The sequence below is a fragment of the Hippocampus zosterae genome, chromosome 18 (genome assembly GCF_025434085.1).
Source record: "Hippocampus zosterae strain Florida chromosome 18, ASM2543408v3, whole genome shotgun sequence".
Classification (NCBI taxonomy): domain Eukaryota; kingdom Metazoa; phylum Chordata; class Actinopteri; order Syngnathiformes; family Syngnathidae; genus Hippocampus; species Hippocampus zosterae.
In genome coordinates, this window is record NC_067468.1 from 4,531,464 (window position 1) to 4,559,447 (window position 27,984).

At 42.5% G+C, this 27,984-nt stretch overlaps 1 protein-coding gene across 2 annotated transcripts; it reads left to right on the top strand.

Moving 5' to 3' along the window:
• The first annotated feature begins 37 nt into the window (after positions 1-37).
• Positions 38-27,984, top strand: tsc1b (TSC complex subunit 1b). 2 transcript variants are annotated; one of them, XM_052052022.1, is made up of 22 exons: positions 38-321; positions 10,442-10,662; positions 10,757-10,860; positions 11,196-11,348; positions 11,922-12,066; positions 12,253-12,407; positions 12,499-12,572; positions 12,663-12,841; positions 14,276-14,394; positions 14,563-14,728; positions 14,888-15,009; positions 15,319-15,406; positions 15,988-16,095; positions 16,291-16,930; positions 17,659-17,702; positions 18,533-18,699; positions 19,090-19,272; positions 19,355-19,465; positions 19,995-20,117; positions 20,229-20,431; positions 20,600-20,770; positions 26,361-27,984. In XM_052052022.1, the coding sequence occupies exons 2-22, from the start codon at positions 10,554-10,556 to the stop codon at positions 27,037-27,039; spliced, it is 3,843 nt and encodes a 1,280-aa protein (XP_051907982.1). In that variant the 5' UTR covers positions 38-321; positions 10,442-10,553; the 3' UTR covers positions 27,040-27,984. The 2 variants fall into 2 exon arrangements, with proteins under 2 accessions (XP_051907982.1, XP_051907983.1); XM_052052023.1 differs by having other exon boundaries at positions 26,364-27,984.

The window sequence follows — 27,984 nt, forward strand, 5'->3', positions numbered from 1 at the left end:
ACATGTGGGTCACGCGAAACCGCATCACTCAAACTTCAGACATCCGCCAAAAAGCCGATGGGACAAACACTCCTGACAGGGAGTGAATGATTTTATTCAGCGTGGATTAAAATTAATATCAACGAGAATTTGACATTGCCACGTGTTTGATGCTTAGTGATTAATAAGAAATGAGTTGACTTGGTTTCGCGAAGAGTATTTCGGGGCGTTAGTTTGTGGGATTAATTTCCATGCAGTCTTTCAGCGGAAGCCGATCGTGGAGGGATGGGCTGTGAGGTGTTCAAGATGGCGGCGCCCTGTGGAGTGAAGCTACTCTAACAGGTAAACAGCTGCGATTATTTGAATTCCCGATTCTAAAAATAATCTCTACGTGTTTGTGTTGCTTTATGAACTGCTAATTGTGTGGCTCGCCCTCCAACGATTTACTATGACTGACAGGCAAGATTAAATCCCGAGCGAGTCTGGGTCGCTGCTGCCAGCTAACGTTAGCTCTTGGCGGTAGGACTGGCTTGTTTTTGTAAAGAACCTAGGTAATTGTTTGTCACCACAAGTTGATCCATAACATTTCGTGCCACTTTCCCTACGTCTGGTGTTGGGTTTGAGGCTGTTCCCACGTTGCGGAGCGACGGTGGCTCCACATTTGTATAATCGGATGATGGAAAGCAAACCCTGGCCATTGTTCTCTGTGAGTTGTTTACGCCAAGCAGCAGCAGGCAGTGGTCAGTGCACACACGCGCTTGTCACATAAGCAAAACACATTGCAGCCTAGCCTTATGTATCACCTTCAAGATCATCTATCTATCTATCTATCTATCTATCTATCTATCTATCTATCTATCTATCTATCTATCTATCTATCTATCTATCTATCTATCTATCTATCTATCTATCTATCTATATGTGTATGTATATATATATATATGTGTGTGTGTGTGTATATATAAGCCTCTTTTTGGCTGCACATAACTCCGTTGTTGCATTCATCGCTTGCATCATTGCTGTGATATTTGAGCTTTTCTCCAAATTAGCGTGATAGGTGTTAGCCTTTTTTTTTCTTTATGGGAGATGAAACCTAATGAGGATTCACATTAGTAAATGGTTATCAAATATCCTGGAAATCAGTAATATCACAGTATTTTGAAAAATAAATGTAAATGTTTTATTTTGCATGCAAGACTAAAAACAATTAGGGGGTTTTGTACACTGTACACAGCAACAACTCAAATTTGTTTTAATGCATTGAAGATTTATTTTGATCAGTATTGTAATCATTAATATTAATTAGTGCTGTCAAGCGATTAAAAAGTGTGAGATTATGATCTGTAATTAATTGATCTAAATTATATTTTAACCTCATCTAAAAAGTGCTGAGAAAACCCCTATTTTCATTTGTAATTCATTACATTATTGAGGCAATGTAAAGACAAAAAAAGTGGCTTTATAAAGTCTTTCATTGTTTTTAAACAGACTTGAACATATGCAGTCCTAGCCATTCACTTGCTGCTGTAGTTGAAACTAGTCCCAAGTCCAACCTACAACCTTTAGTTTTGACCACCATAGTGAATATCACCATTTTGTTCGTTTTTGCAAATTATTTTGTAAAATAATTACAAAATAAAAATAAAAATAGAACATCAGGTCCATAAAAAGTGCTTAGGTTAACGTATCAAAAACGGTAAGAACATTTTTCCGAGCAATACAAGTACTTAACACTGAACTTACTTCGGATTAAAAAAAAAGAGAGACTCTTAAATCACAGTGCTGTAAGTTAGCACTTCAGAAATAACAGTGTTCATCATGAGAAAATAAAGCGCTGAAATAAACATGAACCAATTCTGGTAGACTACTGAGGACACAGCAACTCTGCTGACTTTATACCACGTACGCAGGGTGTTCTCCTCGAGTTGAGTTTGGCTTTAGCTCCCGATATTGCTAACACTTTTGTTGCTAACATTAGCTGTGGATTTATTCACACCTGGGTGCTTTGCATTAATGTGGGAGGCTAAATTTGAGCTGCTTCGGTGGTCAGCAAACTCCTTCTTACAAATTAGGCACACCACTCTACTTTTATCAAGAGTGTCATCGGGGTGTTTTTGAAAAGTAAATTTTCAATTCATTGTGCCCAGAACTCTCACATGCTCCCCCATTTTCACCGCTCCTCTTAACCCGCCCAACTCCAGTAGGAGCCAATCAGCTTATGCTAAAAAAGCCGAAACATAATGACAGCCAATCAATGTCCGCTTCAGGCTGTAACTGACAGTTGTCTCCCCACCCTCAACTACTCGAACTCGAACACATGAAAAGGGATATTAGAAAAAGGCAACCAACCTACCGAAACAATAAAGTTAGAGATGAGAATTTAGATCAACACAATTAAAAAACATAATATGCTAAATATTCATTCATTCATCTTTCCGAACCGCTTTATCCTCACTAGGGTCGCGGGGGGTGCTGGAGCCTATCCCAGCTGTCATCGGGCAGTAGGCGGGGGACACCCTGAACCGGTTGCCAGCCAATCGCAGGGCACACAGAAACAAACAACCATTCACACTCACACCTAGGGATTTTTTTGACTGTTCAATCAGCCTGCCATGCATTTTTTTGGAATGTGGGAGGAAACCGCAGGACCTGGAGAAAACCCACGCAGGCCCGGGTTTGAGAACATGCAAACTCCATACAGGGAGGCCGTAGCTGGAATCGAACCCGGTACCTCTGCGCTGTGAAGTCGATGTGCTAACTACTAGACTACCGTACTACTAGACAAGTCGTAAACAAACCTGGCCAATGTGATTGGTCAAAAATGACAAAAGTCAATAAGATGAAGCTTTTGAATCTTGAAAATATCAAACCGTTCTTGGAATTTTCATTTTGTCGTATGCTGGTAGATGTCATTTCTTCTGCGACAAAGATTTGCCTAAAGTGGCTGTGGTGAGTTTAGACATTTATCTTAACTATACAGTACACTTATCAAGACTGTATGTATGTATGTCAGTAAATATGTATGTATGTATACGACTGCATACATACAGCATACAGCTGACCTGGAATTTGCAGATGATTTGGCCCTGTTAAGTCACACCCAGCCCGCACTCCAGGAGTTGACCAATAATCTGTATGAGCACGGAGTTAAGGTCGGTTTGCGAATTAGCCAGGAAAAGACCAAGGCCATGGCCGTCGGACAGCACCAACACCTTCAACCACTCACTCTACACCAACATGACATAGAGTACATTGACAGCTTCACATATCTTGGGAGTAACATCTCAAATACAGGTGGTGTGGAGAAAGACGTCAACAGTAGACTTGGTAAAGCTGCGGGAGTGTTCCAACGCCTCCGCAACATCTGGTCATCGAAAGCCATCACTACGACCACCAAGCTACGCCTCTATATGTCAGTGGTTATGCCAACAGCGATTTACGCCTGTGAGACATGGATGAAAACAGCCAACATAACCAACAAGTTAGATGTCTTCCATCGGAGTTGCCTGAGATCCATCCTGAGGATCTCATGGAGAGACCACGTCGCCAACAAGGAGGTGATGAAGAAGGCAGGAGTGGCTGAACTGTCAGACATTGTCTCTGAAAGGAGAAGGAAAATGATCGGCCACGTACTCCGACTGCTAAGAGAGAGACCGGCAAGTGTGGCCATGGACTGGATGCCAGAGGGTGGAAAGAGGAAGAGAGGTAGGCCGAAGAAGACGTGGAGACAGACTGCCAAAGAACACCTCAGTGAGATGGGTGTCAGCTGGCATGGAGCAAGAAGGGTCGCCAGTGACCGGACCAAATGGAGGAAACTCGTCGCCCAGTGTTCCAAATAGGAACTGGCGGAACTAACTAACTAACTATACGACTGCAAATGAAAGTGAAATGTTCATTAATTGTAATAGGGAATTTAAAATATTTTATCTTTCTTTAAAAATTAAGATTAATTTTTTTCTATCAAACTAATTTGAGATCGAATTACTTTGACTTATTTGATAACCTACTTTGCAATACAACTAAAATTAGTAGCTCTTACACTCCGTGGTTAACATAACAGGTTTGACGAGCAAAATCAATAATTCATGAGGTTTTAATATAATACAATGATTACAAAACACCTGGCTTTCTATGCATTATAATAAATAAAACAAATTCTGAAAATATCAATATCACACAACTTCAAACCAGCATGTATGAAGCTTGATGGAACTGTTCTTAAGTTTAACAAAAAATAGATAAAATAAAACCAGATTCTGTATCCCTGCCAAAATGTATACCTATATTCCCTAAATGGTCCATGTCCATTTCTAAAGCACTGTAGGATTCCAAGGTAAAGCAAAAAGTATTTTTGAAAAAGCACTTTATTGCTCACTCACTCACTTCCCTTGTTGTCGCAACTCCTTTTTTGGTCCTCTGCTCAAATTCCTCTCTTAAACTGAAATAAGGCTGCAAAACATGAAATGCAACAGAAACTGATATGTATTGAAATGTATTATTTGGTACATGAGAAAGAGTGTAAGGATTTAATTTCATTTTAGTTGAAAGAGAATCAGACAGTTTACTCTTACTTTGTGTGTAACGTTTATCCAACAATAAATAAGTGTTCGGCATATGCCACTGAGACCTTGTGGGTCACGGCGAGACCATAAATAATAGACTATCAAGAGAAAAGGATTTGTAAATTGTGTAAATATTTTCTAAAATTTTTCAATCTACAAATACAAAAAAACATTGATATTTTTGTATCTATTTTGAAAGCGTGGAGCAGCTGGCGATAACATTAGGGGTGTTCACACAGCAAGATTTGGTCCGGTGCTACGCCGGGGCTGCCCCAGTAGAGCGTTCACACGTGCAAATTAGCTCCTGCGTAGCCCCGGAAAAGAGCTTACACCGGACCAAATTTGATCCACCTCAGGGAGGTGGTCTAAAAATTTGCTCTGGAGCAAATGCTCGTTTGCGAAGCAGCACCGATGTAAATTTGTACGTGTGAACGCAACTTGGTTAAATTTGCTCCAGAGCAAAAGCTTGTGAAGCGTACGAATGGAGAGAATGCGTTGCTTTCGTCCTGTCGGACTTCCGTCATGTGTTTGTTTGATGACAACACAAGACTTGGCTGGTAACATCTTTACTTTTGTAGGAGATTGGACTGTCTCCGAGTTGTTAGTGTAGTTTGTTCCTTTGTTGTGTCTTCACAACCCCCCGGCCCCCATATAATTTATTTTGTAATTTCCTCTCTTGATTTTCTATTTCACGCATTATGTGTTTGCTTTTCTGAGTGTCATTGAAGTCATCGTTTTCGGGGGCAGTCACTCTCGAGCAGAAGGCACGGAGACCGAGAAGGACGTGCCTGTCCAGTAGTCGCTTGCGTTGTGTATAAGTTTTAAAAAGAACCAACGTGACAGCTCATTTGTCGTTTTGCTCCGCTGCAGAAACTGCCATGTGAACGCAAGTGGGGCTGCACCGACGCTGTGCCGGTGCTGATACGCTCAGCGGCTTTGTACGTGTGAACGCTCCACACAATTTGCTGCGGTGCAAAATATATCGCAACAAAATACATCGGTGCAGCGCCGGAGCAAATGTGTGCCATGTGAATGCCCCTTTTACCTCTGGGAATAGAACATCCATCAAAAAGTCCACCTCATTCACAATGTTGTTGGGAGTTCCTTCTGGATCCACGATGCCCCTCAGATTTCTAAAAGGGACCATCCCGGTGTTCCTCTGTGTCCAAGTAGACGGGCAGCTTCAGGCACTCATGTTTAAAATATTTTGGCTTGCCATTGAGTACATCCTATTGACAATTTTGTGGAAATTGCTTAAGTTGCCTCGTGGTCATTTTGTGATTTCAAATTGGCATCAAATGCCAGTTCCTTTTAAACCATTTAGAAATGACAAAGCTTGATAAACAAGTCACATTTTTCTGTTGGTAGCTAATAACATTCCTCAATATACAATGTAAATCTTCAGTTAAGGTTAAAAAAAGGGCATTTGCAAAATACCACTACAAGTACCACAGTGAGACTTTGAAACAGCATATATTCCATTAATGGGATTGATGCACTCATTCTCGAGGTGGTGCATTGCTGTCACATCCTTTTTGCCTTTTAGTGTGCTTTCTTTCAATATGCTCTTTAATGTTTTTCTTATTGAACACAATACGGCAGATGAGACATTTTTGAGTCTGTCCGTCATCCATCATCTGTCGATGACGGATTTTTTTTCCTCTGTCCACTTTGCGGTATGGGCACTGTAGGTGGCGAGGCACTGTGTGGGGCAGACGCAGGCAGCACAGAGGATGCAGCAGCACATGGCGCAGTAGCAAGAGGTGCAGTGGAGAGTGAGGCAACAGATGGGGCAATGGATGATGCAGCCACATCAGGCAGCACAGACGGTGGTGCATCAGCAGTTGGCGTAGTAGTAGAAGGTCCAGCGGAGGTCCAGCAGAGGGTGGGGAAATAGAGGGATGGGCAGTGATGGTTGGGGCAACATAAGGTGAGACAGCGGTGGGTCGTGGGGATGCAAGCGCCTGAGCAGCAGCAGCAGAGACCATTAAAGCAGGGTGCTTTTCCTTACACATGCGAAGGTGATTTATGAAGGGTACCCGGCACATTATTATTCCACGGCAATAGATGCAATGAAAGTGCAGTTTTGGTCGGCATTGTAGCCCACATCTATGAATGGTATATATACCCTGTAATAGAGAATAGAGCTTAAAGGGTTTAAAGAATCATTTACAATTATCATAGACAACATCTTTGTAAATGATCAGCGACAACAGGTCACTGAGTGATTGGTTAGGAGCCATCCAAATAAAAAAGATCTATACTGTGACTCACACAAATTGTGTCTCACAAACTTACCTTCATGTTATACTGCTCAGTTAAAATGGCCCTCCACATGGTCCTTTACCTTGCAGTAGTATGACGGTTACTTTAAACCATGCGGGCTGGCAGAATGGACAGTGGTACATATTGCAACATGTGTTGCATTTTTGCAGCTCATGGACAGATATCCCTCGTTATACTGTGACATGCATCTGGAAAATAAAGATAATGAATTGTGACATCTATGTCCGTATAATTCTACAGGAAACTAAGGCCATGATAGAACTAGGATTTTTTTTAAATTGCTACTGTCAAAAGTATTGGGGATCCCATACGACGTTGCGTGTTTTTCCCAGTGCTTTTTATTAGTCACAAAGAAACGAGGACATTAATATAGAGGTACAGGGAAAATAATGTTACGTAGAATTCTGCATTCGCACAGATGCATTTAAATCTAATATTTTAAACTGATCAACATGACACAATGCGCAGTCAATTTTTAATTGAATGCACATATATTGCGCATTTAGCCCTTCTTTGACGTAGCCCAAAGCCCTTTAAAAATGACCAGTATTTACCCATTTACAAACATACATATATTAATCCGAAATTAAATTATTAATGTTAACGCCGTTTTGACATTATCATCTAATTAATAAACAACTAGGAGTGCTAAAACACTTCATCCTCACTTGCGCTATATATTCTATCGTCGTGAGAATGTGAGTGTAGCCGGGATTCAAGTTAGCATAAAGTTTTCACTGACGCTCGTCGACTGAACCCGTCGTAGTTGTTGTCGTGCATTAAAATAGCACAACTCCGTTTTACTTTTAGTTGATTTTGCTGTTAAATTATCTTACAATTACAGAGCCTTATAAACTTTTTACGATCCACATACGACTTACTTCGGAATCGGGCATCATCCTTCTGATGTCATATCCGGCGCAATGTTACTTGCCTGTTACTACCTTTTCCTGAATCGGCCTCCTCCGGGTCTGCAGCTGGACCCTTCTCCACTGATGCAATGAAGGCGGTTAAGTTCCTCGTCGGGTGGGGGAGGGAAGATTCCTGCTCAAGGCCCAAGTGCGTCACGCCCCCCCCCCCCCCCCCCTGAACTGATATTGTGAAGAACAGTTTGAAGCTACTGTAATGTCGTAATCAACTGCTGTTTGCAGTTTATTACAACATAGTTTCGTCTTTGCGCCAATTTGCATCAATTATCTTCAAACATGTATTTAGAGACATATATTTGAATTTACTTGACAGGTGAAGTTGATATTTTACATTGCTAACATACTGTATATGGCCATGCATTAACAAACCTCTCCAAGATGATGTTGAATCTCTCATTTATGATACTGTCATTGATTAAATTGCTCTGCACTTGTGTCAATCCCACTCAGTCACCTTTACCTCATAGCTGACACTACTTCAAAGAGAGTCATGAGTGATGAGAGAACCCCCCCTCTCCCCAAAGTAAAAAAACAAAAACAAAAAAACGAGGTGACAAGCGAGTGTAATATTCGGAAATGAATCTGCTCACAAGTTTACCTCTCTGGCTTATCTGTCAATGAAGCAAAACGGCTACCGATTTAACAAAGCAGGCCTGCTCAAATGTATCTTATCATACTTGTTCTTGTCGAAAAAGCAAGCCATTGTGAGGCCATATGATGAGATAAGTCTCCTGAGGATATCCACCGGACTGGCAGTTCTTCATTTCTTATTTTGTCTTTATCTACTATATGTGGTCCTTCTATAGAGCTCCCACTAGTGTTCAAATTGAGATACCCCATAACTGAAATGTCTGGTTATGCACCATATTTAAGTAAAATGTCTGGCAAGTCTGGCAAAACATGCAGTTGTAACTAAACTACAAGGATCTACTGTTCGGGAAATAAATCCAGTACTGCCGAAGTACCACCGTACTGTAACAGGATTTTGTATCATTTCAGTCGACAGTCTTCAGAACAAAATGAAATACACACGCCCACATTTCTGCCCTAGTCGAGGTGAAAATTGATTGATGGTAATCTTACTTTTCTTAGTCAAGTCTTTTTTTTTTGCATTTGGAATTGCCTTCTGCAGTCCTCGTCGTCATCTTGCCTCATTTCTTTGCTTTGTGGCTCAATAGGATTACGTTGAAATTGACGTCCGTTACGCGTGTTCGCATATTTGTGTTTTCTGTATACAATGTGTTTCATAAGTTAATGGAGGAAATAAAAGACATTCCAACTAATTTCATATTTTAATCACACACACATGCATATGTAGTACATTTAATTATTAACATTCATGGCAACAACGGTAGCTAGTAAAAAAACAAAGCAAACAAGTTGTTTGCTCCAAAGCAATTTTCTGACTTTAACTTGGAGCCCAATACAAGGGATAACTGTTAACTCTTATTTCTTTGTTGTGAAATACAGGGAATGCCAATTCGCACAGCAGCAAAATATTTTGTTGAATGGCATAAATTCAACATTCAAAATTTATAATTCATTTACATAAATTAGTATAAATTAGTTTTTTTTTTTGCTTTGAGTTCACCAACTTTTTTTTTGCAGTGTAATCAAAAAATCACACTGTAAAAAAAGTTGGGTGAATGCAAAATTTGACAGCAAGAAACTTTAAATTGGGAAATTTAATATTTGAAGTTTTACTCAAAGAGTGAGAATTGGCTTTCCTGCATTTTCAACAAAGAAATAAGAAATTGCAGAACTAATTGTCCTTTGCATTGTACTCCAACCTGAAGATATAAATAAAAACAACTCAGAAAATTGTTTTGGCGCAAACAACCTCCTTGCTTAGTTTTACTAGCTCCCACTGTTGCCATTAATCTCAGTCATTTATATTTCAAAGTTGAATGACTGTTTTAGACTGTTTTTATTTTATTTTGACAGTGGAGTGCCCTTATGAGCTGTTTGTCAAGTCAAGTCAACAGTATTTATAGAGCACTTTCAAACAGCCATCGCATGTTTGTGAGTAAGGGAAGGAGGTTGTTGCGAACAGCTCACACTCAGCCAAATGTAATCGATAAATAAAGGCCCTTTTTGTCTTCCCGAGCATTCCTAGGCTGTTCGAGATTAGAGCGAGGGCGTCTCTTGTTGGTTCTACTGACCTGTTGCTGCCTGTTGCTCGCTTCCAAGGTCCAAAGTGACCATGACAACCAATTCCTCCCAATATGCAAATCTTGACTGAGCTCTAAATTGGTAACCGCGAATTAACTTCACCATGACCTCACTCTGTGAATTCACCCACCCAAGTGTTGATTATCAGCTTATGTTCAGGGGAATAATTACATGCTTACTGTCATTTTCCCAAGGGGACTTTTCTGCCTGATTTGTGCTTTCAGTGGATAAAGGTTAAATCTGATGGATTTAGGGCTGTGCATTTTGGCTTCAGAATCAAATCTGAGCTTTTTGGGGGTGGTGCGAATTCAATTTTTTCAAATTTTCCAAAGAAACGTAACCGTAGCCATGCATGTAGCCATGAAAAATGGACAAATCTGGCATAGATCATATAGCAGATACTTGTCTGCCTTTGATCAACATTTTTGAGGAAGGAAAGTGAGACTCTCCTTCACCCCGAGTCCTCTCTTGACTAAATAGTGAGCTTTTTTGGCATAATTGATTGTGATCCAGAGGTGCCTGGAGACTGAATTGGTGGGTGGCCCCAAGAGAGTCCTCCAGGCAGGAAGGAAGGCCCAGACACGGTGTGAGAAGGACACCGCCCTCCACCAAGAGCACTGCCACCATGGCAAGGGAACAGCCAAGCATGGGGGACCTCCTCCCGCTCTTGGAGACCTCCGACCTCCACCAGCTGGAAGAGATCAGAGGCCTTATTAATGAGCAACTCAGCACTGGTATAATAATCACTTTTCTTCTTTAAAAGAAAAAACACTATCCGCTTGTATGTCTGTGTCAAAATGCGTCATGGCTGTGTCAATATATTTGCAGAACGAGGGTCTGTGCTGCTCAACGGGCTGGTGGACTACTTTTTAGAAACAAACTCATCAGAGGCCATGCATATCCTCTGCTCAGTCAGAGAGCCGCACGACAAGGTGACAAAAGTCGGTTGTTTATTCACGCCGCTTCATTTGAATTAAGCGGCAGTTACTTCAAATGCAACTACAAATGAGAGTGGGATGACAAAAAAAATCTATTGATTTGGCCGATCACCACCTTTCATTACCTTCTTTCAAAATTGACTATGTGGGTACATGTGTGAAGCTCCTTCGTGCCTTTACATGCAAGGTCATTACCCAAAATGTTTTTTAAAAATGTTCTTGAATTACAATTACCGGTATATAATAGTGTAATTTGATTTATGGGGGAAAATAAAATGCTACCCATAAGTGTCGGCCTGATCAGCTAACATCCCGACTTGCCACCGCAGCACCTTCTGGACAAGATGAACGAGTGCATGACCAAACAGGCCTGTCGGCTGCCCACCCTCACCCTGCTCGGCCACGTCATTCGCAAGCAGCCGTCCTGGATCCACAAGATTGCCCGATACCCTCTTCTGCTATCACTGCTCAAATGCCTAAAGGTACCGCTAAAATGTGCGAGACGATATGACCAACATTTCTCACCAGCTCTGATGATGTGCAGATTTAAAAAATAGACTTTGAACAACAACTGCACTAATGTTTGATGCTTCTCTACCAAAAACAAAAGCATTGAGCTAAAACAATCTGACATAGAATATCATTTCCTAGAGTGGAAATGTTTACGAAAATCAATCAAAGCTATGAGCAGCGTTTGAATTGCAAGTGGATGACGAAGTTGTTCAAAAATGATGGGGAAAAAACAATGCAACCTTACTATTAAAATAAATAAATAAATAAAGATCTGTGCCAACGGTTCCTTTGTGACTCAAATGACGAGGAGAGACAACAACGGTAATTCCCTAAACAAGTCGGGCGGGCCGCTTCATAAATTTTATTGACTAACTTTAGTTCATCATCCAGACAAGGGTAATTAACCCTTTGACTGACAGCGGTTACTAGCTCATCGTGTTATCAGGTTAAGTGGTGCATGAAAGGGTTAAGCAAAAATAATAATATTTTTTTTTAATAGCGTTTCAAAGCTCAGTTATATCCGCATTTGATTCCCTTGTCAGACTGATACAGATGTGGTGGTGCTGATAACTGGGGTGCTGGTGTTGATCACGCTGCTTCCAATGATTCCTCAAGCGGGAAAACAACACCTGTGGGAGTACTTTGACATATTTGGCCGCTTGGCATCCTGGAACCTCAAGAATCCGGGTGAGATACGCATTCCATTTCCTGCAAAACAGTTCACTTCCGCCCACCGTTATTTGCACCCACGATATTCGAGAAACCACAGTCCATCAGGGGAGATGATAAAAGCTTAAGCTGGAAAATCTCATGGGTCTTGCTTTCCCTCTTGCTTAGGAGTGTTGTGTTTTTCCCCCCTTTAAATCCATCCAGGTCACGTTTCTGAGGTTTACTTGATCCACTTACACGCCAGCGTTTATTCGCTCTTCCACCGCTTGTATGGCATGTACCCTTGCAACTTTGTGTCCTACCTGCGCTCTCACTACAGCATGAAGGAAAACATGGAAACATTTGAAGAAGTGGTCAAGGTGAGGCCGTACCATACTGCCTGTCCTTGAGAACGTGATCAGTTTTCTTTTGGTGACATTGATCGAAATTGCTTCAAACCTCTTTACTCAGCCAATGCTTGAACATGTGCGTATCCACCCTGAACTGGTGACAGGAACCAAGGATCATGAGCTTGACCCCACCAGGTAAGACTCGCATAGTTTTGCAGCATTTTCCAGGCATGTCAAATGTTTGGTTGGGGATCTTGATTAGTTTTAATTTATTTTTTGCTGTAGGTGGAAAAAGTATGAAATCCACGATATCGTCATTGAATGTGCCAAAGTGTCTCTCGACCCGAAGGAGGCCTCCTGTGAGGAGGGATATGCCACCATGCCTGACAACTTTTACCCTCAAATTCACCTGCGACCACAAGACTGCACTTCCAGCCCCTACACAGACCTCTATAGCAGCTATGGTTAGTTTAAAAAGAGTGTTGGGGGGGGGGGGGTGATATTATGTATACATGTGCTTTTGCATAGGAATGATCTTTTTAATGATAAAATGTAATCATCCTTCAATTGTCTGACTACTTTATACAAACATAGGCACTTACATTGATATTTCATGACTACGATGACTGATTGATTACTTGCTTTTCTGAATCGAAAGATCTTTCTAACTTCTAAGAGAAGTCCAGTGCCATCTCATAATTGTAGCTACCAAAAAAATGCTGAATTATCCTTTCAGGCACAGCGGTTACTGAAGTGGACAGCTTATCATGTTATCAAGTTACATGGTGCATGAAAGGGTTAATAATCCTGATTCCAGTTCGAAATATTCCAGTGTTGAGAGCTCGCTAAAAATGAAGGTGTCTCTCAATTCAACTTAGCTGTATATATAGAGCACTTTAAAACAACCATCGCTGTATACAAAGTGCTGTACATGGAGCCAATATATATACAACAATAAAAAATAAATTACTAACAAAGACAGTAGAAAGCACCAAACAGTAAATCTAAGATCAAATCTGAGTCATGCCGAGTCAAATGTCAAAGAGTAATAAATGAGTTTTGAGATGAGTTTTAAAGATGCAGCATTCTGGGCCAACTGGAAATGCTTCATAGAGGACTGGCTGACTCCAAAGTAAAATACATTACAGTAAAGTGCTCGTGAGAAAGAAGGAGAGGTTTTACTTTAGTCAGCTGCCTAAGATGACAGAAGCTGGATTTAACAACGGCACCAATTTGCCGGTCCAGTTTAAAATCACTGTCCAGTTTCAGATCCAAGTTTGAGAGTGTTGACTTAAGATCAGGTGTCAGGGGGGCCAAGTCTGTCTGTGTAAAAGCACTTTATATTAGGTATTATTCGTCGAACCAATAATATGATTTTTGAAGTGTTAAAAGAGGACGTTTCGGTCAGTAACAGGTCTTCCTAAGAAAAAGTGTTCAGTATATTCACTTTGAAAAGTGATTCATTACAAACACGGAGTAATTACAGTAACAAAATATTTGTGTTGACACCTACATTTTTTCTTCTGACGGTGGTAGCTTAGACAAGGATTGTCATTATTAAATGTATTATGTTCAAACCAAATTTTAATTCCACAATTCTTATCAGGAAAAATGCTTTAATCAAAGGAGCTGTCAATTATTAAATTGATTTGGTAAATTTAACGTACCCTCGTGTAGTCATGTAAATGAAATGTGATTTGGAAATATGCACTATTTAGCACCATTGCACATCTATATTATTTGTATATGTATGTATTTTTCTCCCCGATTACCGTATTACAATTTTGAATCTTTACAGTGACGCCTTTTAAAATTTGGTTCATTAACAGTCAGCCGAAAATATCATGGGAACCATGATTTCAAATGCTTTGAAAACTTCTTTGTCTACTTGACAACAGGAAGCTCTTCATCAACTCCGTTCTCCACTCCACGGCAGCCGCTGCCTCCGCCCCTGTCTTTGCCCCCCTTCTCAGGGACACAGTCAACCAACCGTAGCCCACAGACCACCAAACGGCAGGTAAGAACATCAGGAAATGAAGGCTCATAATCCTCAAGGGTGGAGAGGTTCAAGAGATATGTACCGGGCAATATTATCTTTGTAAAGGCAGACCGGTTTATCGCAGGGAATACGTTACAGACAGTTCCCACCCACCATCGATGAAAAGAGCTTTTTATTTACTTACAGAGCTCCACCTATGACCCTAACTCCTCCTATGGCGGGAAGGACCCACTGTGGAGCCCCTCCTCTTTGTGTGGAATGGCTACGCCCCCTTCATCCAGGGGCATGTCGCCCAACTTTGAGCTCTCCCACAGTGCCTCGCACCTTCCCAGCCGCTTCCACTGCACTTCAGGTGAATCCTGACATTGAAACAAACGTCCTTAATAAGTTCTATTCATGAATTACTTTTGAAGTGATGAACCCACCAATAGCTGGTTTAAGTTTGATTTGGAGTAAGAACTCTTTAGAATTATCTTTTTAATGGCGCCGTTTGCGTGTTTCATGTGAGCAGGCGGGAAAGGAACGTCTGCCTCCAGTACTCCAGCCCCTTCATCACCACCACCCACTCTAGCAGATGACTTTCCGATCATCTCCTTGCCAGGCAACACAGTCCAGTCCAGTCCACCGAGAAAAGTAAGCTAAAACACACATGCACATACAGAGTGACTTTTCGTCACTAGTTTTGGATAGTCTTTTGAAAAGAAAATTTTGAACTGAAAAGAGAAGTCCGTTTTTTTTCCCACTTATGTCTGTGCTTGATACTTTAGCACACAATACAAATAAGAGGAAAACGTGGCGATGGGTGTAAAATACTGGTTGATTGTGTGCACTTTTGTCAACAAGGGTTTGTGAAGCCCTTTGTGAGCCTTTTGTGATAAAAAATAGCAAATGTAAATAAATGTAACAGTCGTGTAGTCAAAAACAAACCGTGTGACTTTTCAGGATCGCAGACACGTCGACAGTGGTAAACCTGCACTGGTGAGACAGGAACCTGTGAAAGACTCAGAGAAAAGCGGCGCCACAAACAAAGGTTTGTTACGATGCATCACATGTACACAAAGTAATGAAGCAGACAGAATGGGAATTCTCAGCATAAGTTCCTGATCTCGAAGGCCGGCCGCCAAGTGTGGTCAGCAGTCTGCTTTGCTGTGATTTTGCGCCGGTTTTCGCCCAAAAACTTGTTCAACACTCTAAATTGGTCATGGGTGTGAATATGGTCCATCTGTGCCCTGCGACTGACTGGTTAGCCGCGGTCCTCACACACAAAGTCAGCTGGGATAGGCTTCAGCTCAGCCATAACCTAATGAGGACAAGTGGTATCGAAACTGGATGGGTGGATGACTAAGCAATTATTAAGATGACATTTAAGTATCGAGTCAGGGTCTTCATCGGCCTTCGACTGAAATATTGAATCTTATCTGGCTCATAGACGAGTGGCAGTCAGTTCCAATTTTAGTGCTGCCAAATAAGTTTTGATTCTGTCACGTTCTAAGATTTGACCACCTTTCACAACATAACTAAAAGATCTTAGTGTTTTTTTTTCTCCTGAACCCTTGTCATTCCTGAAATCTATCGCAAGACTGACTCAAGTTTCTATTTATTTTAAATCAGATGCTGCCGATGCTGCAAATGTATCCATGACCATGACCGAGCTCTCGGTTTTCATGAAGTTACAGGAGTTGGAGCTTCAGCTGAGAACGGAAAAAGAAAAGGAGGAGGGTGAGAGCAGGCCTTTTTATGCTTTTTCAGAACTTCATTTGTTTTTCTTGAGTCACATGGGTAGACGTCTTGGACAGAGATCACAAAAGCGGACTGCTCAGTTTCTGTGTGTTGCACCATTTCTTGGCACCTACTCAAAATCCTTCTGTCTCTCTTTCTCTCGCTTTCCCGTTTTTTATTTTTTTAAATTTGTAGCGGCTATCACAGAGGAGCTGCTCAAGATTACAGAGGATAAACAGGATCGTTCAGGCCTGAGGGGTTTCGACTCTCCTTTCTACCGAACCACTGAGACCCTGACTGGCTGTCAGACACAAGACAAGATCGTCACCAACAGCCAAATGGGCGGGTCCGTCCCGGACACACACCATGCAGCGTGTACGCCAGACAAAGCGGAGAATACCACAAGCGCCAGCGATGTTGGGAGCGAACAAGGAGGGGGAGCGGGAGACAGTCGCAGTTTAGCCATCGGCCTCGATCAGTCCTGGCCCTTCCTGTCAGGTTTTACCCCGATTGACCACCACCTGCACCGGAGCCCCTCGGCCCCAGAAGAGGAGGTGTCAAAGTTTGGGATGTTCTCACCTAGTCCCTGTGGCAAGACGCCTGCATCAGTGCCATACGAAGTGTTATTTGACCTGGCTTTGCCCAGGGCGGCCTCTCTCTACGTAGGCCGGAAGACATCTGAGGCCGTTCACAAAGCGGCACGAGAGAGGCTCTCAAGACATGAAGAGGGGCTGGAGGACGGGGAAGAGGATGGCCTTCTGACTGCTTCACCACTAGAGGTGCTGGATCGCCTTGTTCAGCAGGGGAGTGACGCCCACGATAAAGTCCTCAAGCGGTGAGATGTCATATCTACAATTTTGTTTGTTTTTGTCATTAGTAACACCAAGTCACTTACAGAAAAGGAATATGGAGTCACTCTTCTGTGAAAGTGAGCTCCACTCATCCACAGAAGAGCATTTGTGAGGTTGGGGTCAACAACTAATCCAACCCAAACATGTTTGATGGGGTTGAGGTCAATGGCTCTTATATTCTTCCACACCAAACTCATCTGCAAGTATACAATTGACTGTCTTGTAAATCCACGGAATTAACATTCTACGAGAACTGAATGCCCCCAGCGTGATACTATAGTCATTTCACTGTATCTTTTGGACTTGACGAAGTATAATCCCTCAAGAGGAAAATCCAAATGTAATGGAAATGTAGCCAGCCAAGGTGAATTTATCATGCACAGGTTCACATCATAATCTCAAAACAAATGATCAAATGTTTAAAAACAACACAAGTGTCGCCACTCTTTGTCAGAGTTCAGTTCACATTCTAACTATGACTGGGCTTCTCAAACAATGTCATCAGTTGTGTTACCCAGAAACCGAAACAAAGAAGTGTCACAGTAGTTTAGCATCAGCATTTATTTGTATTTGTGGGTCTTATTTTGCAACTGGTAACAAAAACTCGCATTCCCAGCTTATGTTTGGTCGTCATGATCATGACCGACATCATTTGAATTCCAGAGGAAACAAAACATCTGCAGAAATGTTTTTCTCCCTTCCTCTCCTCCAGATTACCTCTGCCAAGTAAATCAGCTGACTGGACGCACTTTGGAGGTAATTCACTCACTCTTCTACAATGTTGCTCACGGATAGAAGAAGATACTCCGAATGCTGTAATGGGGCATTAGTCAGCATGACTAGTGATGCGTCATGAGTGTTGGGACGTGTCTTGTAAATTCTAATTGGGGGAGGATTTGTTCAGTGTTTCACACTACATGTCTTGGAAATCCAAAGCATAAGGCCACATCCAGCACAATCTCATTATTTTTATTATTGATTATTCCGAAGTGGGCCCGGTGGGTCAGTGGTTAGCGCGTTGACCTCACAGTGCAGAGGTACTGGGTTCGATCCTGGCTCTGACCTTCCTGTTTGGAGTTTGCATGTTATCCCAGTTTTCTACACCACTTATGCAACACTGATGTTTTCGATTCTTCAAGAGTACAAGCTGGTGGCACATTTATGCAATGCTTAATGTTTATAAAGTTACCATAAGTTATATAATCTTCAAATTTATGAAATGCGTGAACTGCAGCAGTCTAAAGTAGGGGTTATCATTCACATAAAGCGGAGCAATGAGGATTTCCTTCCCCCGTGACCTCATGATTGCCGTGTACTGAGCTGCATTACAAACATATTATCTCCTATTTTTAAACAGATGTGAGAGCATATATGTCTGGATTTATGGAGGTTGAACGTCCATATTGGTTATCAACAAAACATTGCAAAATATGAAAATCCACACAAGATGACGTGACGAGTCAACTCAATTCTGAGCCACATTAGACATAGTCAGTTAAAATGGGCCCAAAACATAAGAGCCCCTTTGCTGTTCTGTATGAATGTTGTCGTTTTTAATTAATTTATTTTTTTCCCTTTTGAATCAGGGTCGGCTCCATCTGACGAGCTTCACATGCTGCGGAGCCAGCTGCTCCTGCTGCACAACCAGCTGCTTTACGAGCGCTACAAGCGAGAGCAGCACGCCGTCCGCAACAGACGCCTCCTGCGACGCATCATCAACGCCACCGCACTTGAAGAGCAGAACAATGCCATGGTCAGTGTGCATGAGCCGTGTCGCTGATCGTAAATCAAAATAGCGGACAGTTGTCTGTGCATTCCAAACAATGAGACCCACAACTGTGTTTCATGTCTTATAAGCCACAGTCATTTTGACAGCACTGTTTTCCTTCCCTTCTTTGCATTCCCGAGAAGCACATAAAGCTGGAAGGCTTGGTTCAAAATAAAGACTTTATTCTTTGCTCAATCGAAGTCATGGGAAGCGCGTTGGCACTGAGTGCTTCATTTGCACAATGACTGTTTATGTTGACTCAAATCTTGTGTGCTTTTAATCACACTTCGCATCTTAGCTGTCACATAGTGTCGATCTGATCTAGGGAGCCGCCGTATTTCCTTACCCTACATAAAGTCGCTCGAATCTCTGTAGAAGGACCAGCTGAACCTGCAAAGCGTGGACATCTCGTCTTTGAGGGAGAGTTTGCAGGTGGAGCAGCAGCGCTACAGGCAGCTGTGGGACGACCGAGAGACTGTGGTGACCCGTCTGCACAGTCAGATCAGACAGCTGCAGCAGGGACGAGACGAATACTACACCAAGAACCAGGACCTCCAGGTATGTGCGATCATACACACCGTGTCCGCTGATTGTCGAGCTTTAGAATTCTTTCTCAGGCCTTCTTTTTCTGTGTCCGCAGAGCAAGTTACAGGAGTGTCAGAAAAGGCTGGGTGAGTTGGAGGCAGAGCTTCAGGGGGCAAATAACAGAGTCTGTCACACTGGGCACCTGCTCAAACAGATGAGCATCAAGGTAAATGTTTTTAACGTGTGGTTCACTGTTGTATGTTTGCGTCAGAATGACCGTTTGTCAGCAGTGGTTAGCCATTTCATTGTTTTGGAGGCGCATTTTTAGGATGCAGACGTGAAAACCATCCTAATGAGATGACCAAAGGTTGTCCGAGTTTCTTTCTCCGGAGGGGGAAAAAAAATAATAAAGAAAGAAAGCAATGGGTGGGACAGTAACGAGGCAAGCAGGCATCTTGCCTCATATTTTTCATCCAACTAATCTACAAACAGCAGATATTCTAGGGCAGGTTCGATTGCCTTGGCGAAGCCCCTTATTCTGTGATTTGGGGTCAACCACAATTATTATTTTTTGCTTCTGAGGTTTTGTTATTCTCGAGCATGTGTTGATTCAGGAAATGTGTGTGTGTGTGTGTGTGTTTTTAAAAGACACAAATATGTGAACCTGTGAATGGTGAACAGAGTGTGCGGGGGTCAACTGCAGTTTACTTATTGACCTCTGTCATCTTTTTTTTTTCTTCTGATGCATCCTTCAGTTAAACAACAGTGAGAGCACCCAGCAGCGAATGAGCTTCCTGAACAAACAGTTGCTGCTCCTCGGGGAGGCACACAAACTGTCCATGCAGGAACTGCAGTATGGAGGCGCAGATAATACCAAGGTGGGCTGACAAGATGGCTTCTTCGCGGATATGGATTGTTGTAGAGAATAACATGTACACACAAGGCATTTATTTTTTTTTTTTCCCTCCCACATTTCCTGTGACGCGCAGCAACCCACCTCCCATGAAGCCCAGATGCTGCAGGTGTCCTATAGAGAGGAGATGGAGTCTCTGAGACAGAACCTGCTGGTTCAGGGCCAGAAACTTGAGGCAGCACACCAGAGAGCCTCTGAGCTGGAGACCCTCCTCTCCAAGAAGGAACACCTCATTGCCGAGCAGAAGAAGTTTCTGGAGGATGTGAAATGTCAAGCAAAGTGAGTTGTCAGTTTCCCAATGTAAAATCTACAACCTCTTCAAATGTCGCACACAATTAAAGGCAATGACATATTTATGCTTTTTCCTTAATTGAGCTTGTCCTTACTTTTCAAGTTCAACCACTTTTTTAAATTTTTTTTTGTCACATCTTCTGCTTTTTACAACAGGGCAGAGCTGCAGGCCTCCGACAGCAGGTACCAGGCTCAGCAGAGAATCACGCAACTGCTACAGATTGAAATCCTGCAACTGTACAGCAAAGTGGAGATGGAGGCTCCGGTTAACAGTGCTGGTTTGCCACAAGGGGTTAGATCTGACCGACACACACCTGCTGATTCCAGGTTTGGGAGCAGAACTCAGTACAGCAAAGCCAAATTTCATTGTATAGCAGTCAAATACACCAGACTTTCTGCATCTTATTCTAACCGTAAAAAATGTGTCCTCTTGAAGGATTGATCTTTCTCATTTCTCATTTTGGAAACTATGCACTAATTTTGCTTCTATCCATTTGCGTCACAGAAAATAGAAGTAAATCCAAATGTTGTCCAGTGGGATCATTGGTCGGTTGGTCAAATTAATAAATAAAGTGAGGAAAAAAAAGTAAAGACATTTTTTAAATCAACATCAAAACTAAGTTTGTGGTTGCATAAACTCATCTTGGATTAAATTTTATTTTTAACTCTTATATTGGTTAGAGGTGTCAAATTCTCACATTAATTATGGTGATATTTAGCACATTGTGTTCTTTAATCGCGTTAACCTAAATTTTAATCTCTAACTTTGTTGTTTCTGTAAGTGGGTTGCCTTTTTCTCATATCCCTTTTTATGTGGTAGCTTCTTGTGTTCGAGTTGTTGAGGGTGGAGAAACAACTGTCAGTCACAACCTTAAGCGAACATTAATAATAATAATAATACATTTTATTTATGGGCGCCTTTCTAGGAACTCGAGGACAACTTACAACAAGCAGTTAAAATCACAAATACAATGTTAAAAACAGCATCAAATAAAAATACAACAAAAAATAAAAATAATGGCTTTATGGTCTGAGTGAATAGGCTTGTCTAAACAGATGTGTTTTGAGGCTGGATTTGAAACATGTTAATGGGTCTGTATTGCGAAGGTCAGCAGGGGAGTGTGTTCCAGAGCTGGGGAGCAGAGCGACTGAAGGCTGTTTCCCATGGTGACGAGCCGAGCAGCGGGGGACAGAGAGGGAGAGAGAGGAGGAGGAACGAAGAGAGCGGACAGGTGTAGGAATATGGATGAGGTCAGATAGGTATGGAGGGGCTAGGTTATGGATGGCTTTGAATGTGGGGAGCAATTTTATATTGAATGCGGTGTGAAATGGGGAGCCAGTGGAGATGTTGGAGGGACGGGTGTAATATTGTATGGTGTGAGCGTGATAATGCGGGCGGCTGAATTTTGGACGAGCTGAAGCTTATAGAAGTTTTTTTTTTAGGGAGACCGAGCAGGAGGGAATTACAGTAATCGAGTCGAGAGGTGACAGGGCGTGAACAAGTATAGCAGTGGAGTGAGGAGTGAGAGAAGAGCGGAGCTGGTGGATGTTTCTAAGATGATAATATGCAGAACGAGTGATGTGGTTGATATGTGAGGTGAAGGAGAGGGTGCTATCAAGGATTACACCCAGACTCTTGACCTGAGGGGAGGGGGAAATGGAGGAGCTGTCAAAGGGAATGAAGAAATTGTTTATTTTGTTTAGTGTGGATTTGGTGCCAATGAGGAGGAGTTCAGTTTTATTGCTATTCAGTTTGAGAAAGTTTGAAGTGAACCAAGATTGTAATTCCTGCAGGCAGTTGGATAGGGAGGACGGTGGAAGTATGGTATTAGGTTTGGTAGAGCTGGGTGTCATCCGCGTAGCAATGAACGTGAATGTGATGTTTCCTGAAGATATTACCAAGGGGAAGAAGATGGATTAGAAATAGCAAGGGGCCAAGGACAGAACCCTGAGGAACACCTGAAGTGAGGGGAAAGGGGTGAGATCTAAAACATTTGAGCTGGATAAACTGGGTGCGGTCAGAAAGATGGGAGCAGAACCAGGAGAGGCCGGTACTGGTGAAGCCAATGGAGGAGAGTCTGTCGAGGAGAATGGCGTGAGAGATGGTGTCAAAGGCTGCACTGGGGTCAAGCAGGAGGAGGATGGCGAGTGAACCGGAGTCAACCGAGAGAAGAAGGTCATTGCATATTTTGAGGAGGGCAGTTTCGGTACTATGGAGGGGATGAAAGCCAGATTGAAATTGTTCGTAGAGGTTATTGGAGGAAAGATGGGTGTGAAGTTGAGCAGCCACTGTTTTTTTCTAGTCCTTGAGTCCTTGTAATGGAGGAAGTGGGTAGTGCACATTTCTTTATGAATAGCCAGTCCAGTTTTTCTGTATAATCTTTCAAGTTGATGGCCTTTTGATTTAAGTTGTCTGAGGGTAGGAGTAAACCAGGGTACTGTTTGGTTGAATTGAATTGAACATTGATTGGCTGTCATTATGTTTGGGCTTGTTTTACATAAGCTGATTGGCTCCCATTGCAGTTGGGCAGTAAGCAGCGGTGAGGAGATGTGAAAATGGAGGAGCATGTAAGAGTTCTCGGCACAATGAATGGACAATTTACATTCCAAAAACGCCCTGACGGGACTATTGATAAAGCTAGAGTGTTGTGCCTAATTTGTAAGGAGTTTGCTTACCACCGAAGCAGCTCAAGTTTAGCCTTCTACATCAATGCAAAGCACCCAGTCGCGAGTTCAGCCTCGGCTAACGTTAGCACCGAAAGCGTTGGCACTAGACGGAGCCATAGCAAAGCTCTTCACCAAACTAAACTCGATGAGAACACCCCACGTATGACGCATGAAGTCAGCATAGCTGATGTGTGCTCTGTAGCCTATAAGAAGTGTTAGACGTTTATTTCAGCACTTTATTTTGTCATGATGAACAGTGTTCTTTCTGAAGTGCTAACTTACAGCACTGTGCTTTAACGGTCTATTTTAATAATAATAATACATCACATTTGTAAGCGCCTTTCACAACACTCAAGGACACTGTACAGCCAAGACCAATAGTAAAACACAGATAAAATAATAAATAAAGGAAGAAAGATTTAAGGCGGGTAGGCAAGTCTGAATAGGTGGGTTTTGAGCTGGGTTTTGAATAAGGAAAGAGTCAATATTACGAATGTTGGGAGGAAGTGAGTTTATTTATCATCTGAAGCAAGTTCCGTGTTCAGTACTTGTATTGCTCAGAAAAGAGTTCTTATTGTTTTTGATATGTTAACCTAAGCACTTTTATGGACCTGGTGTTCTTTTATTTTTGTTTTGTAATTGGAGATTTACAAAAACAAAACGGTGATGTTCCCCCTGGTGGTCGAAACTAAATGTTGTAGGTAGGATTTGGATTACCGTATTTTCACGACTATTCGACGCACCGTACGGTTGGGCGCAGTCTCATTAATGGGTGACATTTCTGTATTTTACACATAAACAAACCGCACTGTATTAATGGGCGCAGTTTTACAGTGGTAAGACATACGCCAGCTTAAACATACGGCATGCATGCGCGCACGCTAACACGTTAGCTTGAAGCATACTGTAGCATGCCAAGACATACAGATACAAGCTAAAAACACGTTTTTAAAAAAGCAACGAAAGCAGAACTGAGCTCGGGTGTATTTTATTTAGCCATCGTACAATGTTCTCACGTTTTTCGATCAATCATCACCCAGAAATCCATCAAAATTTGCAAATTGTGGCGTAACTCGCCCAGCGCTGCCTCTCACTCTTTGTAAAGTTGTGTTTGCCATCGATCATCCATTGTTCCCATGCCGTTCACAACTTTACTTTGAACGCCCGGTTGATGCCGATGTCCAGCAGTTGGAGTTGTTTAGTCAAGCCTCCGGGAATAACGGCAAGCTCAGAGTTCATTTGCTTGACTTGGTTTTTCACCGCTGCTGTGAGATGGGCACGCATGCCAAAAGCATAACCGATGGCTTGAACTTTGAACTGAGCTTAGTAGGCGTGTCTCTTTGTCGAATTTATTTTAGGGGGTTCTTAGAAACCAAAACCGGAGTTGTTTTGCAACAATGCTCATTGCCACACTCCATACAGGTGTTGGTACCTGCTTGCAGCGTCCCTCTAGCGTCCACTTACACGCCCACCCTTCACCCATTGGCGGACTGCTCCCCAGCATGCCTGTCCTCTCTCTCTCTCTCCCTCTCCATATATGTATATATACATGCCCACCCTTCCCTGATTGGCCGACTTCTTTCCCGCATGCCTGGCCACAATCACTTCCGCCTTTTCTCTATATAAACGGTGTGTCGGTTGTCAGTCAGATTTTGGAACTCGGCGCATACAAAAGACGCTCCGCACCATAAGGCGTCCTGTCCATTTTGGAGAAAATTTAAGACTTTTAATGGCGCCTTAGTCGTGAAAATACGGTAGTCTCAAATACAGCAGAAAGTAAATGGCTTGGACTGCATTTGTTCAAGTCTGTTTAAAAACAATAAAATACTTTATCATACCACTTTTTGGTGATGTGAATCTTTTGATCTGCCTCAATGCTCAATAATGTAATTAATTTAAAACGAAAATACAGTGAAACTCCTCTACGATGAAATCATGTATGCAGCAAGAAATTTTTCACAACGGGGGCTTTTTCACTTTTTTGATCTCAAATGGAAACGCACACAAACGTGTGTACACACACACAAAATCGTATGTGTACTCTTTATTTTTATTCCAATAGTGCATAAGTATGAGCACACACTTATTTGACACTTCATATAGTTAGTGTAGAGAGAAAAAAGGAAAATTGCGAAATTTATGATTCAGCATTCACTTTCACTTACAGTACATCAATTTCTTAGATAATGTCTTTTATTTTGCTTCCTCTGTCTTGCATTTTGATCACTTGTACCCTCTCTTTCAGCATCGGAGTGCTTCTTTTCTTAGCTGCTTGACATCCAAAGGTCCGTTTTGTAGCCATTTTAGCAATGCAACGTTCATGCTGCGTCCGAATCTAACAATAACAGATACTTCCTGGCTTTTCTTTCCACTATCTCACTGTCTCTAACTCAACCTTCCCTCGATCGTCACCCAAGACAGCGTTGCTCAGCTGATGTCATGCAATGAACTTTTAAGTCAGCCACGGTACGCTTCGTAGTCCTCGATGGCCACAGTTAGCGCGATGGAACTCACCTTATCTCTAATTAGCGCTCCAGTTAGCATAAGGTTTTTAGCATGATAACAAGTAAAGCATTCGAGGAAACGTTCGTTTATTTGAATGTCCGTCGATCCATAAGCAATTTACTCTGAGCAGCTAATCGGATGCATTCCACTCTATCTTCCACGGATCTAGCTACAGTATCTACACATAGACAGTGAGGTCCCTCTTGGCCAATCGGAGGCCAGGATGATGCGCGGTAAGCCAATGGCAGAGCAGCTATGAGTATGTTGCGTTCAGGAAACTCGGAGCTGTGACCGAAATAAACATCGTTCGATATGTAAACCAGTTTGGTGGTTGCTGTTGCCGTTTCCGAACAAAGCAATAGAGGTCGCTGTTGGATCAGATTTCGTTGTAGTGAATCTGTTTGCGACCCTAGAGCAGAGAAAATGATTTCGTATAGCGCAACAGTTTGGTTTTTTTGGTCATATGGGGGGCAGGAAAATGGGAATGGTGTTAGTGCATGAAGATTTTTTCACATTAGAGTGTATTTTCTCCCATCTGGGTTTTGTTCTAGAGGAGTTTCACTGTAGGGTTTTTTTCAGCAATTTTTAGATAAAGTTAAAATATAGATTAATTTGCTCAATTAATTACATATTTATTTAATCTCTTGGCAGCACTAATATTGGTATTTTAATTCGCAACCATGACTTTGATCCTATTTACAAAATGTTCCAAATTCTGTAGTTGAATGTCTATTTTTCTCCCTAGCAGCATCCTGGTGACCGATGGACTAAGTCAAACTTGCACCAATGAAGAGAGGGACAGCAGAGCACCACATGACTCACATTGCGGCAACGGCAGCACTTTATTACCAGGGCAACTCAAAGCAAGCAAAACTTCCAAGAGCACTGCCAACTCGGTCAATGGTAGCAAGGAGTCAGGCCCGTCCCTCATGGTGGACCTCCCCCTGTCCTGCCCCCGCACCAACCGGCTTGCCACTCTGACACCATCTGACGCACCCCTTACCGTAGGCTCCTACCCCAGTGCCAAGAGCTTCCTTGGCATGAGGGCACGCGAGCTCTTTCGCAACAAAAGCGAGAGTCAGTGCTGCGACGAGGACGAGGAGGACGAGCATCTGCAGCCGCCACAGCTTGCCGGCCTTGCCCACAGTCTGAAGACTGAGCTGTGCGCAGAGCCGCCGTGCCCGGGTTCGGTCGCCCACCTCGGCCTTGCGTCCCCTCCCATTCCAACCATCCTGACTCCGACTCCATCCTTGGCTGCTCCTCTCCATGCACCGGCCAAGAAATCCCTGGAGCCAAGACAGCAGGCCCCCAGTCAGGAAAGCCCCCGGAGGAGGATAGGGCGGGTCCCGTTGGGAACTGCGCGGCCCCGGCAGCAACAGCTCAAGATCATGGACTACAATGAAACGCATCATGAGCACAGTTAAGAGACACAACTGAGCCGCAACGTCCAAAGCTAAAGTTTGAGAGGATTTACAAATCGGTCAAAGAGCCATACGTCAGTAACTCTTTGAAAGTCAGTATTATTTGCGCCATTCCTCTGAGTGGACAACAGGATCTAGCCCCACTTGTTTTTTTGTTGTTTTTTTTTTTTAAATAGCCGTTCATCCTGAATTCGGTTATGCCCAAGATGCTCTTAGATAACACAAGTAGAACGTGATCAGAAGATTTAACTTCCACTTGGAGATTCAGGCACTTTTTAAATGGTCAGTTCAACGACGATTCCAAAATGTTTTTATCTTTCCATTTTGTTCCATTCAAACAAAGCATCTCTGGCACCGGCCTACACCATGATCTTGTGGGTTCTAATGTTCACAATGCAAACAGATGGCGCAAACATTTCGAATTTGATTGACTGAACAAATGATAGGATATCCCTCCACCTCCCTTCCCAAGATCAGTTATTTAAAGCAAAACAAGGATCATTATTTTCTTTCACCGACAAACCCAGACCATATCATTGTCGGTAATTATGAAGTCACATTCCCATTCGTAATTCCAAGGTTACTGATCAAAATCTGTCTGAAGGAGTGTTTGTTTGCACTTTGTCAGGGATGCCCACACCTTGGCATCCAAACGCTTTCTTTCACTGCTGCACCAACAGTCGGTGACTTTCTTGTCTTCTCTCTAAATCCTGTTGTCCACAAAGATCTCCTGCTGTCATGTCCTTCTGCAACGCTATCTACAGCATGTTCACTGATCCACTTTAAATGCCAACCGTAGTAATTACAACAACCTAAGGCGGAAGGTACAATCTGCACAAACTGAAGGGACTCTTGAATGGATGACATGGCAAAAAAGGAAGTTCTTAAAGCAGTGGCTTGTGTTTAACTGTGAACAATAAAGGTCGTCTTCAATGTTTTGCACTACAA

Coding starts and splice junctions, on each gene's coding strand:
- tsc1b (XM_052052022.1), top strand. CDS start 10,554: ATGGCAAGGGAACAGCCAAGCATGGGGGACCTCCTCCCGCTCTTGGAG. Junction 16,096..16,290: donor GGAAAAAGAAAAGGAGGAGG/GTGAGAGCAGGC, acceptor TTAAATTTGTAG/CGGCTATCACAGAGGAGCTG. Junction 19,273..19,354: donor CCAAGAACCAGGACCTCCAG/GTATGTGCGATC, acceptor CTGTGTCCGCAG/AGCAAGTTACAGGAGTGTCA.